This window comes from Columba livia, chromosome 24 (assembly GCF_036013475.1).
Source record: "Columba livia isolate bColLiv1 breed racing homer chromosome 24, bColLiv1.pat.W.v2, whole genome shotgun sequence".
NCBI classification, from domain to species: Eukaryota; Metazoa; Chordata; class Aves; order Columbiformes; family Columbidae; genus Columba; species Columba livia.
In genome coordinates this window covers 5,609,598-5,622,125 of record NC_088625.1, presented here as the reverse complement: position 1 = coordinate 5,622,125, position 12,528 = coordinate 5,609,598, and the positions used below count along the sequence as shown (strand labels likewise).

General features: G+C 46.5%; 1 protein-coding gene across 4 annotated transcripts in view; it reads left to right on the top strand.

Moving 5' to 3' along the window:
- Positions 1–12,528, top strand: part of ARHGEF12 (Rho guanine nucleotide exchange factor 12) — a 70,590-nt gene that overhangs the window by 29,319 nt on the left and 28,743 nt on the right. For 3 of the 4 annotated variants that reach the window (XM_065040566.1, XM_065040567.1, XM_065040568.1), the window contains exons 4-16: positions 3,985–4,083; positions 4,437–4,486; positions 5,238–5,295; positions 6,319–6,497; positions 7,032–7,109; positions 7,437–7,556; positions 8,176–8,310; positions 8,906–8,977; positions 9,728–9,820; positions 9,964–10,074; positions 10,915–11,013; positions 11,647–11,689; positions 11,802–11,907. In XM_065040566.1, the coding sequence (XP_064896638.1) occupies positions 3,985–4,083; positions 4,437–4,486; positions 5,238–5,295; positions 6,319–6,497; positions 7,032–7,109; positions 7,437–7,556; positions 8,176–8,310; positions 8,906–8,977; positions 9,728–9,820; positions 9,964–10,074; positions 10,915–11,013; positions 11,647–11,689; positions 11,802–11,907 (1,243 nt within the window). Of the gene's footprint in view, positions 1–262; positions 320–3,984; positions 4,084–4,436; positions 4,487–5,237; positions 5,296–6,318; positions 6,498–7,031; positions 7,110–7,436; positions 7,557–8,175; positions 8,311–8,905; positions 8,978–9,727; positions 9,821–9,963; positions 10,075–10,914; positions 11,014–11,646; positions 11,690–11,801; positions 11,908–12,528 lie in introns of all 4 variants that reach the window. The other variant, XM_065040565.1, reaches the window with a different exon arrangement.

Below are 12,528 nucleotides of genomic sequence, written 5' to 3'. Positions count from 1 at the left end.
AGAATTCATTGCACAGAACTTCTTTTATTGTGTCTTAGATTCTGTAACAGATTCTTTGTGGTGTTCCCTGTGTCTTCGTGCTCGTATTATTCACCCCTTACTCCAAGCGTCCCGCCTACGTTTTGTTCACATCTTATTTGTGTTCTGCACGATTTAACCTAATAAATCAGTCTGTGTTTTTCATGAAGTTTGTGGTTTTTTTGTCACATTTGGTCTCCATATTTTCTCTCTTTCTCTCTCCTTCTCTCCTGCTCTCGTGCAGATAGCTCCTCCAAGAAGACAAAGTCTAGTTCGGAGGAGGGTAGATCCGAGACGTATGGTAAGCTACAGCAGCCCCTGCAGTCACTCCGTGTTTCTGTCCGCGCACCCCAGGCTTTCATTTCTCCTTCCCGTGATCCGCATGGTTGGCTCTGCAGCAGGGAAAATGGGTTTATTGCTTCAGTAGTCCTCGTAGTGGCTGCAAACTAACCCGTAGCTGGCAAGCGGAGGCTGTCGCCTGCATTCTGCTGGTATCTATCGGGAAAACTTGCACCACGGAGTATTGTTGGTGTTGTACGAGGGCTCCAGAAGTAGAAAAATGTGCGTCTTGCTTTTACTGCGGAAGTTGATGTGGATGAGCCAGCGATTCGTCTTCTTGCGTTATTTGTGGAGTATTTCGTGCTTTCGTATTTCACAGAAGTGGAGAAAAGTATCTGTAAATAACACAGAATAGTTTGGGAACTTAACAGTTTTGAAACCACCTGTGTAGTACAGAACGGTGCTGTCGTCGCTCTGGTTGTAAGGAACATGAAAAAGGAAGGAAAAGCCAAACCGAACAACCCAAACAACACCAACCCTGACAAGTTCCTTCTAAACCAAAAGCACTTGAGTTCATGCGGTTCGGGGAAATGTGATCTGTTCCTGCTGTGAGAACGAGATCTCACCTTTCCCAGAGTTCGGGGTTGCACTGTGTAATGTGACAGTCGTGTTCCCCACAACCATCAACAGGTTTTGCCTCGAGCTGCCTCAGCACAGCTGGAAAACTGTCCTGGGGAGGCTTGTTTGGCTTCCTCCCCTGTCAGAAAGGGAAACGCTCTGCTTGGAAAGCATCTGTTTTGCGCTGATGCTTCTGCTGAGCTTGTGTTTGAAGCCTTGACCCTTCCCTTGCCAAAGAGATGCCGGTTGGTGGCGGGTTCAGTGGATCCGCACGTCTTGAACCTGCGTTTTGCCTCACGCTACTTAACCATAATACACGGGAGGTGCCGTCAGGCTCTCGTGGGTTAACGACAGGAAACATGTGGTGTGTGCGATGGAATGTCTCTGTGTTTATCCTTCTCAGCCCGCACAGTGTCCTGGTTTTTCACGTAGGGCAGAAAGAAACACGACTTCCTAACATAAGCCCGACGCTTCCTGCAGATGCTCCGGCCCCTGCAGTATCTCTGGGAGCAGTTTCCACTCGTCCTTCCTTTCCAGTGGCCTTTGCTGGGCTGGGCCTTGCCCCAGCCTGTGTTGGTCCCCTCTGCTCTCCCAGCTTCTGTGCTGTGCGTGGAGAACTCGCTGTTTGCTTTGGATGGGGCCAAACTATTTAAAAAGCTACAAGGAGAAATGCTCAACTGATATTTGTCTGGCTGGTGACTGGACGTTAACCGGCTCGCCATTGGAAATGAATCATAGAAACATCCTGAATGGCAACAAGAGGAGGAGGTGTGGACTTCGTGGATGTGTTTGCTCTCACCTCTTGAAATTCTTAATTAAGGAGCAAGAGGCCAGAACTTGTTGAAGTGTATGAGTGACCAGGGGGAGAAACCGTTGGGATAGACAGAAGCTGATTTGTAGTGATGTGAAAGTTAGAGTAGGGTATTTTCTTCCTTCGATCAGTCATCTCATAGCTGCGTATTCCGCAAAATACAGCTGATCGGGAGAGAGATTTCATGTCGTTTCAGATACACCATAATTTACAAATCGATGCCACAACCTCCCACAATACCTGTTTCTTGAAGAATTCTTTTCTCTTAAATAAACTTAAAATTGATATTAATTTTTGGGGTGGTAGGTGAGATATCAGTTGCTCTTCCCTTTTCCCACCACTCGGTTGCGTTCCAAAAATCTCTTCCTTTATATTTAGAAATGATCCGTTTCTGGCCCAAATATTAGACTTAGACATAATCTTTCACATACTTAATGTGAACTGTCTTGTTTTATGAATGGTATTCAGCGCCATTATTACCGACAGTTTTGTACACCGCACTCATTGCTCTGACTTGACGTGACTTCTGTTACCAGGTGAATCCGGAGAATGCTGTTAATGCGGCATTTGGGATGAAGATCTTGGTGATACCAACGAGCAGATTTCAGACTGAATGTGTTTTCCTTAAAGAACAAAAGTGAACAAATGGCAGATTTGAGGAGCTTCTTTGTTATATTCTCTTCACAGGGAGCACTTGAAGGTGACTCTTGGTCTACCTGTTCAGACCTATCAAAGCTGATCTGGCTCTGTAGGTGATATCTTCAGAAAACCTTTCATAATTGCATTAAAATCAATATAAAGCTGCTGTGTGTCTCGGTCAAGCACAATATCTGTGAGCTGGCCTAGCTAGGCCTCATTCCAGGCTTTTATGTTGAGTTAGGAGAAGGATTAAGCCCCTGCTTCTTGTCTGAAGGGAATAAACACAGGGAAATACCTGTTATGGGGTAATTTAGGCTTGAATTGTCCTAATTTTAGTTTCCTTGAAAATTTCCTTGAAAATTAAAACTTGGTCTTGGTGAGATGGAGACTTGTGGTGTGAAACGGTTTAAGTTGGTTGTTCTTGGAACCTGAGCTGTGCTCGGTTCACGTTCCGTGTCCTGCAGCGATTCCTCTGCTTTGCACCAGGGCCAGTCCAGGATCCAAGTGTTATTAGTTCTGGAAAAGAAAGAAATTTGGGGAAAGAACCACACGGCGCCTCCAAACAAGGCCCGTTGGGATGAGTTAGTGTGTTACTCATAAAACCTGTAGGTCCGGCGATGGGCTGGGGACGAGTTTAGGTGGAATAGCGCATGTTCTGTTCCCACACCTCACCCCGGGGCCTCATTCTTGTGAAGTGAGACTTGGAGAAGCTCCGTCACGCAGAGAAACGGGAGGTGCGAAAGGGAGAGGCATGTTCTTTCACTTCATTTTATAAATACGGTGCGAAAAGTGGGGTTTTCCCTCTTTTCTGCTTTCCCCTTGTGCCCACTCCATCCGCTCGCTTCAGATCGTTACGCAGAGCATCGTTTGCTTCTACTTCATAGGAGTTACTGGGTTATTCAACCTTTTCCACTGCTCCCACCCCCATTTTTCACACGGAGGAGAACAGGGTGACCGGGCAGGCGGTATCTGCACTTAGAGCTGCTGCAGGGGAGCGAGAGGAGTCATTGAAGACACAGGTCTTGTCCTTCCTCACTGTCCTGGCTCTGTGCAACATCCTTATCTGGAACAGCAGGTGCCTCAAGATGGGATCATTGCTGACAGTCGGGAGAACTTTTCCTGATCAATAAACGTGGTTTAGTCCAACCCGCTGATATTTGTCTCAGGGACATGCGGCTTCTTTTGTAGAGCAGCTTGTACAAGTTGTTTGGTGGTTTTGGTGCTGTGGTGGAACACGACAGCCCTCTGCTGTGCTTTGAAGAGCTGTTAATACAAAGGGAAATGGTGCTCGTTGGCACGTGTTTGTAGCTGCTCTTCTCCACAAGCTGCTTGCACCTCCAGTTGTGTGTGACGTGCCGGAGCTGTCTGCATCTCTGCTGCTCTGTATCTCTGTTTTGTGTAACTGAAGCAATAAGCTTGACCTGTCTTGACGTTCCTATCCGCTTCTGGAGCGATGCCCTGTTTCTGTGTCTCATTTATTTCCCGCTCTGTTGTTTTGTACCAGTTTCTTTCAGTTCTCTGTGATTATCTAGGAGGATAAGGCTTTGGACTGATGCCTCGCTTGTGTCTCTGTATTTCTCTCCTCTTTCTTCTGCCCTCTCCCCTCCTTTGGTGCGCAGGTCTCGTTCAACGCTGCGTCGTTATCCAGCGGGATGAAAACGGGTTTGGGCTGACGGTCAGTGGGGACAACCCGGTCTTCGTGCAGTCCGTCAAAGAAGGTAAGCGGAACGGGCTAAATCACACAGCCGATGGGGTTTTAATGAGAACCAGTTAAGCACTTACATGACATTGAGGAGAAAACTCCAAATCGCCCTCTTTGGTGTTTGGAAAGTGGCCTCTTGCAGCGGAGAGGAAGCAAAAGGCTCCGTGAAACGCAGCGGGGTTGTGGCTTGGTGTATCCACCTCAAAATGAGAACAGAACGAGAGATACTGTGAGATTTTAGTCTGACAGAGACACAGGAAGCTCGGGCGGGTTTGCCGGGAACTTACAGAGCTTACAGAAGCGTGTAAACCGTTTCTGCTTTGAATGGTTCTCTGGAAATCGGAACTAAATGACTTCTCGCTTCTCTAGATGGAGCAGCCATGCGGGCTGGAGTACAGACAGGCGACAGAATTATCAAGGTAAGGGCACTCACATCATCAGAGAAATGGATCCTTTGCGTTCAGCGAGCTCTTTCCATCCAATAACGTCGTCGGTGTGGCTGGTGGGATGTTTGCATCCGCCTGTGGGATGGAGGAGTGGTCCGATTTACCAGCACAATAACCTGTGCAAGCTCACTGCTGTGTGTTACGTTGTTGTGGAGATCACTCTCATTTCAGGACTTTATGGGTAAGTTTAGCGTCCTACAGGCTTCAAGTATCAATACCAGAAGTGGAAGGAGAGAGAAGGGACAGAGAGTTATTAATAATTACCTGTAATTAGCGTTCTTGGATGATTACTTTCCCCCTCGCTGCCCCCAGATCAGTGTTCTCTTTTAGTCCCCACCAACCAAGATACCAGGTCAGTAACTAAACTATCTAAACTATTGCTGCACAATTACGCTTGCGCTCCAGCAGCTGCTGATGCAGATAGAGCTGGGGTTCCAACCGGGCATTTTAATTGATTAATTCAATTAGCCACCCTATTTTTTCTCTGCCCAGCTTGCCTTTTTTTTGGTTGGTTGCTTTGTTTTCTTTGTTACGTGTGTGTCGTTTCCTTTGATCCAACAGATCAACTGTTAGAAGGATAAATTATCTATCAGTGTCTTAAAGACACAGTAATGGGTATGGAGGAGATAAAACGCTGTTCCTCATCGTCCGTGCTCGTCGTGTGCTGTGCGGGGACCTTGGGGTGGAAACGGCAGCTAACAGTGTTAACGTGCTGTGTCCACAGGTGAATGGAACCCTCGTAACGCACTCAAACCATTTGGAGGTGGTCAAGCTGATCAAGTGTAAGTAAATTCAGGTCGCTGTTATTGTCACTGTGCTCCTTTAAAGCACAAAATACATAATTTTATAGGATCAATGACTGCTGTCACGTAACAAGGACAAGGTCTAACTGTGCCCTGTGCTGAGAGATAAAGGGTATGCAGGAAACAGTGAAATGAGGGTATATTTATTTTGGTTTTATTTGTGTGGAACAGCTTTTGTAAAAAGAGCAACTGAGTAAATTAGTGTTTTTCTGTTTGAAAAAGAGACAACTAAAGGCTGAATAGAGAGACATCTATAACATTGTGAGTAGAAAGCAGGCAGTGAATAGAGATTGATTGTTCGCTGCTTCTTCCAATACAAAGGGGAAAGGGATAGAGAGGGGAAGGAATCAAATGCAATTGCTGGGCCAGGATCAGAGCAGACCTTCGCGCAGTGCTGAGTGGTGAGATATTTCTTCATATATCATGTATTTAAGTCATGTAGTGGTTAAGCTACAAACGACTTTCCAAAGAACTAAATGATGACATGGCTTGAAAGAAACATTGGAGGAATGGCAGAAGAGATTCCACGAGTCCCGTTAAAAGCAGAGATCTCTGCTTCAGGACTCAGAAATCGCTCACAGACAAGAGAGGTTGGACCAGATGATCCTTGGGGTCCCTTCCAACCTGCGATTCTGTGATTCTATGATTCTGTTCTATGATTTTGCAGTTGATCTGTGCTTCTGCAGTTTCTCCTCAGCTTGCTGTTCAAAACCATCAAACCTCAGCTGCGTGTCTTCCCATCTTTCGATTCCACCTTCAGTTCCATAGCTATTAATGCAGATCGCTGTACATTTGCAAAGTATTTCTGTTTCTGAAGGAAGCGCGCTCTTCAGGGGTTTTCTGGTACAAGGAAGAAGGTGGTAGCGGTTCCTTCCACCCCAGCAGAGTTTATTTTGTGGCGTGACTGTGTGTACTGTCAATGCGACCTGATTGGACTGAAGATCTGTAAACCAGAGCTGCAGGTCTGCGAGTGTGTCTGACACGGGGCTTGTTCTCCCGCAGCGGGTTCCTATGTAGCTCTCACTGTCCAGGGGCGCCCGCCGGGGTCGCCCCAGATCCCGTTGGCTGATTCCGAGGTGGATCTGGCTGCGTTTGGCCACATGTCTCCCATCATGGCATCTCCCCATTCACCCGGCACGGCGGGAAACGCGGAACGGATCACGAGCCCGGTGCTTATGGGGGTAAGACTTAAAGCTCTCCTTCCAAAGAGTCTAGCAGTGGAATTAACATCGTGTGTTTGTTTCTTTAATTGTTTTGCTTTTCTTGCACAAATCACAAATTAGAATATTTATCCTGTGACCATTTAATCACATTTTTCAAGTAAAAATATCCAGTCCCATCTGAGCTGATATGGTTGAGGGGTTATTCACAGGTTGTCTTTGAGGTGCATGATGTGGATGGTACATTGTCTGGGCCAAGCCAGTCATGCCGTAACTTCTATTAAAAAGTGGCTTGTGAAGTGTGCAGATGTAGCGAAGAAGAGCAGGAAAAGCAAATAAACACACACTTTTGCTCTATTTTTTTTTGTTAAATATTGATAGCTATGTTCAAAAGTAGCAAAGAATACACAGGACGGGATTTAGGAACTTCGGTGCTGCTTGTAGCACTTTGCAGAGCTCGTGTTTAGCAAGCAGATGAAAAGTGGGCATGTCTATTTTCCTTTTCTTCCCAGCTCCACCAAAACACCCAACTCTTAATATCTTCGTATTTTCTAGGAGGAGAATAATATTGTCCACAACCAGAAGGTGGAGATCCTGCGCAAGATGCTGCAGAAGGAGCAGGAGCGGCTGCAGGTACCGGAGCCGCATGAGTTTGAGAGGGGTGGAGCATGATGCATGTTCAAAGATGTGAATAAATCCATCAAAATGTACATATCCCTCCATCCGATCTAATCCTTGGGCAGGGAAGCATCTTGGACTCTTACTGAGAGATTTCAATAAATGTGGTTGTTTTCATACGGCACAGGAGAGAGAAAATAGCCGTTCTGCCGCATCTGCTTGGCAGGAGCGCAGATGTGCTGTGTGTTATTTAAAATGTGTAAATGGCGTGAAGATTAGCGGTAGGTTGTAGCTCTAAGCTTTGATACGGAGTGAAAGCAAGCTCGTGAAATTCTTTTTCAGTGTCTGCAAGAAGAGTATAACCGATCAGCCACCCCGCGGCTGCTCAAAGAGATACAGGAAACCAAGAAGCACATTCCGCAGCTGCAGGAGCAGTTGTCCAAAGCCACAGGCTGTGCTCAGGTAGCAGAAAAGGAACGTTCTTGGGGGCTGATGGTGCTGTGGGCCAGCAGGAGTTCCCTGCAATGCTCTGCTGTGCTTGTACGGGCAGATTGCACCCTCTAGAGTTGAGATGTGTCGTTGTTCTTGCACAGGCTGGCAAGCAATAAATACAGTATGTGAAGTAGACTTTACAGTGGACTTGCAAATCATCTGTGAAAAGCTGCTTTAAAAAATAAGTGCAAACTATCATGTGTTTATTAGTCTGTCAATCCAACTTAAACCTATGAAGTCATTCTTACTGTGGAGAATGAATAACTGGAAGCTTAAAACAGTTTTGAAAACAAAAAGTAGGTGGTGTTATTTTTCCCCTTTTCCCTCTGCCTGTAACGTTGTCAGTCCTGAAAACTCAGCGTGATTTCCTGTTGTCTCCTTTTAAGAGTGCACTGTGGCCTTTTCTAGATATGTGATAAAGCTTTATAAATAATGTGAACTAACTGGGTTTGAAACAGCTGATATTTCAGGATGAGCGTCAGGAGGATGGAGCCAGGCTCTTCTGGGTGACAACCAGTGACAGGACAAGGGGCAGTGGGTCTCTTGAAACGTTGTACGTGCTCCATCCTGTTTCACTTTATCTTTTTAGGACGGAGTCTTGTCGGCCAGGTCGGTGACGGAGTCGCTGCAGATCAGCGAAGCGGAGGCGGAGAGCGGGGATTGTGTGAGCAAACTGGATTTCGGTGGGGACAGCCCCTCCCGGCCCAACAGCGACATCGCTGATGTGAGTCTGGAGCAGCTTTGCATCTGTGTTTGTTTCTCTTGGGCAGGTTCTTTGTGTTTGGGTCATCCTGTATATCGTAGGTATGTGTCGCGTCTCAGTAGTGCTGTGCATTATTGCAATAGGCTTCTCAGCCTTAATTAAGTCACCATCTGATTAGCGCAGGGGAATTGAGACTCTCTGCTGGGTTTTGGCTTAAGTTTGTTGTTTGACTTTAAGGATGTGGGAGGTAAATTTGTACCAGCAGTTGGAAGTGAAAAGGAGGTGGGTCAGATACACCTGTAAAATGTGAATATACATATGTCTCTATTTTGAAATGTTCCAACTCCAAATCTGAGTAAATATCACTCACGTTTGTATAGAATAAATGCAGGAGAGGGGCTGTAGTAGATTTTACAGCTTTGCTTCTGCAGTCAGTTGCTTTTTGGGGTGTGTTTTGAAACTGTGCGTGTCGGTCATGCGCTTTAGTTTGGCTGTTGAAGCGTTCAGTCTGTGAGAAAGGAGAAGTTTTGGCTCTTGTGGCTGAAACACCTCCCATGCAGTTCTCATTTTGGTGGGTTTGCTGGCTCTCACCAGAACTGAACTTCTTCTTTCCCAGAGTCCTCGCAGTGGTTTGAAGGAGCGGATTTACCCGGATGAGAGCCCAGAAAAGCCTGAGGTTCAAGATACTGTGAGTACAAAGTGTCACAATAGCATCTCTTGTAATGGCCCATTAAAACCTTGCTGGTTTTCACTGGCTTTCTAGGTGGATCACGCATAAACTTTGCTTTAGAAAGCAGAATGCAATTAAAATTGTGCAGGGAAAATGAATCAGCTGAGTAAATGTTTGTGGAGCTTAAGAGCAGGCCCATTGAGAGGCGAGGAATGTGTAGTCAGCAGGAAAACAGCTGGACTTAAAAGAGGTGGAGCAGTTGTACGTATTTTAATCCTTTAGTCCAACAGTAAATGGAACAGTCTTGTCGTCAGGATATTGAGTCATTATGAGACGGGCATTACCAGAGGTGACCTCAAGAGCAGGTAAAATTGGAAGGCAGCAGGAAGTGCAGACCTACCTGAATGTATTATTGTGATTTCTGAAGTATTTTTACCTCATCTGCTTGACTTTACAAATGGAGAAATATGACTCTGTACAAAGACGGCATTTGCTGTATGCCACGTGCTCAGTGTGCTCATGTCTGTACATAACCCAGTTGGTTTCGAATCGTCTGATTTTGTGCTTGGGAGGAGCATTTTTAAGAGGATCTTGCAAATGCAAATTTGAACGGGGTTGTGTAAAGACACGTGGGTTTCCACTGAGTTCTGAGAAGGACAATAAAAATGGTAGTGGCATCTTGACCTTGGTAAAGGAGGAGGAATGCTGTGCCAGGAGAGTAACAGCGCTGTGTGTTTCTTCTCTTCCCTCGCTCCCGATTCGCCCCAGGACTCCCAGTCCAGTGTTGGGAGCCCCCTGTCCCGAGTGGGGACTCAGATCATCGGGGCAGAGGACGACGACTTCGACACTGAACAGGAGCAGGTGGGAATGACCGTTCACCGCCCCCTCACACCCATGTCCCTCTGTGCCTTTCGATGTATTTATGAGGAGCTGTCAAAACAAAGCTGCTTGGTTTTTCTCGCAGTACCTTGCTTGAAAAATTCAGTTTCCACGTATCTCTACAGATTAACGGGCAGTGCAGCTGCTTCCAGAACATCGAGCTCCTGAAGTCTCGCCCGGCTCACCTGGCTGTTCTCCTGCACCACGTGGTGTCCCAGTTTGACCCTGCAGCACTGGTAAGATGCTCTGGCGTTGTTTCCTTGACCCAAAACTCGTAGTGTGTATCAGGATCTCCTCATTGTGTAGCATTGTTGGTCAAACGAGCAGCGTAGGGGAAAGGGACCTGGGGGTCCTGGGGACAGCAGGGTGACCATGAGCCAGCACTGGGCCCTTGTGGCCAGGAAGCCAATGGGACCTGGGGTGGGTTAGAAGGGGGTGGTCAGTAGGTCAGAGAGGTTCTCCTGCCCCTCTGCTCTGCCCTGGGGAGACCACACCTGGAATCTTGTGTCCAGCTGTGGCCACTCAGTTCCAGCAGGACAGGGAACTGCTGGAGAGAGTCCAGCGCAGCCACCAAGATGCTGAAGGGAGTGGAGCATCTCCCGTGTGAGGAAAGGCTGAGGGAGCTGGGGCTCTGGAGCTGGACAAGAGGAGACTGAGGGGGGACTCATTCCTGGGGATCAAGATGGAAAGGGGGAGTGTCAGGAGGATGGAGCCAGGCTCTTGTGGGTGACAACCAGTGACAGGACAAGGGGCAATGGGTGCAAACTGGAACACAGGAGGTTCCAGTGAAAGAGGAGAAGCAACTTGTTGGGGTGAGGGTGGCAGAGCCTGGCCCAGGCTGCCCAGGGGGTTGTGGAGTCTCCTTCTGTGCAGACATTCCAACCCGCCTGGACACCTTCCTGTGTAACCTCATCTGGGTGTTCCTGCTCCATGGGGGGATTGCACTGGGTGAGCTTTCCAGGGCACTTCAACCCCTGACATTCTGGGATTCTGTGATTCTGTGAAAACTTGACGTTAGGGCTGTTAGAAGAATTCTCATGGTATCGCTTAATTTCTTCCCTTCCTGTTTCCCACAGTTGTGTTACCTTTACACAGACTTGTACAAGCAAACCAACTCCAAAGAGACTCGGCGTGTCTTCCTGGAGTTTTACCAGTTCTTCTTGGACCGAGCTGCAGTATGTTCCACCAGTTTCTCTTATTTTCAAACATACCTAATAAGTTGACTTGCACCTTTCTCTGCTCTTCTGAACTGGAAGAAACGAAGGGCTTAAGTCCTCTCAAATAAAAAGGTTTTCTCTTTAAATGTGACCGGTGAATAACGCAGGATGAATGGTGTGTAGCCTCAGTTGCTGCTAACTCAATAAATCATGGGGAAATCATTGTCTGGTTGGAGAAATAATTTTGTAAGACGTCAGCAAGCTCTAGCTGTTATACATTGCCATTTAGTTAATAATTGCTGATATATTGACGTGACTATTGCGGGGATTAGGAAGTTTTATGTGTCTGTTGGAAGGCCAGAGATACTTCTTACTGGTGCAATAGTGTAGCAGAGGCTACATGTTCAGATGACATAATCCGAATGGAATGGAATGGAATGGAATGGAATGGAATGGAATGGAATGGAATGGAATGGAATGGAATGGAATGGAATAGAATATATATTCAGGGTGGCAGTCTCCCCCTTAATATCTTCAGGTGTCCAAGTTGTGTGACTTCGGCTTTTAAAGGGATTTTCTTCTGTGTTTTATGTGTCTTACTGGGTTGGTGTTTGTTGTGTGTATTCTCTCAGCCTTTCTTTTGCTTTGCAGAATCTAAAGGTTGCGGTTCCCGATGAAATCTCCTTGGAGCTTGGTAGGTGTTTGTCCACTTCCTGCAGTTTCCGCTCTCTGAGGCAGACAGAGCAAGTTTCTGAAATATACTGTGTTCTCAAAAGAATGATCTGACTTTTCTCTTTGACTTGCAGACAGAAGACGACCTGAACTAATTCCTGAAGAGCTTCATCGCCAGTTTATACAAACTATGCAAGATAAAGTCTGCCCAGAAGTCCAAAGGAATCTGGAAGATTTCAGGTAGCAACAGCTGGCCCTGTAGTTTTTGTTTCATTCGTACCTGCCCTCGCTCCACGTGTCCAACACAGAAGTCCAGACTTAGTAAAACACAGTAATTAATCTTGGACGGAATAAGAAGATTGTGATCAATCCTTGCATGTTTTTTGACACGGTGTCACAAGCACTCCAGTGCAAGATCAATTTTAGAGCTTGGATTCCTTGAGGCAGTTTCAGAATACCGTTACTTAGAGGATGTTTGATAAATCCTTCTTACTAATTGTGTTTTATAATCAGCTTATATCTTCATTTTTTTTTCCTTTGGGCACAGAATAATCCACTTTAGAAAGCTGTCACGGGCCTATAGGAGAATTTGATAATTAATATGCCCTTTCACGTGGAGTCGTAAGAGCTCTGTGCCAACACGACACATTCTACCGAGACAAGCGTTCAAGAATGGATTTTTTCGTACCTAAAAATGTCTCAATTCAAGTGTACATTTTAAATGGGTGTCGAGGGTTTGGATTGCGGGGTGACAATAAAACCCTTGCAGATGTATTGTTGACCCCCTCTCCTTCCCAATTCGATCCCTCCCTCTCCCCCCTTCCCACTGCAGACAGGTGATCGGGAGGGAAAGAAGGACAG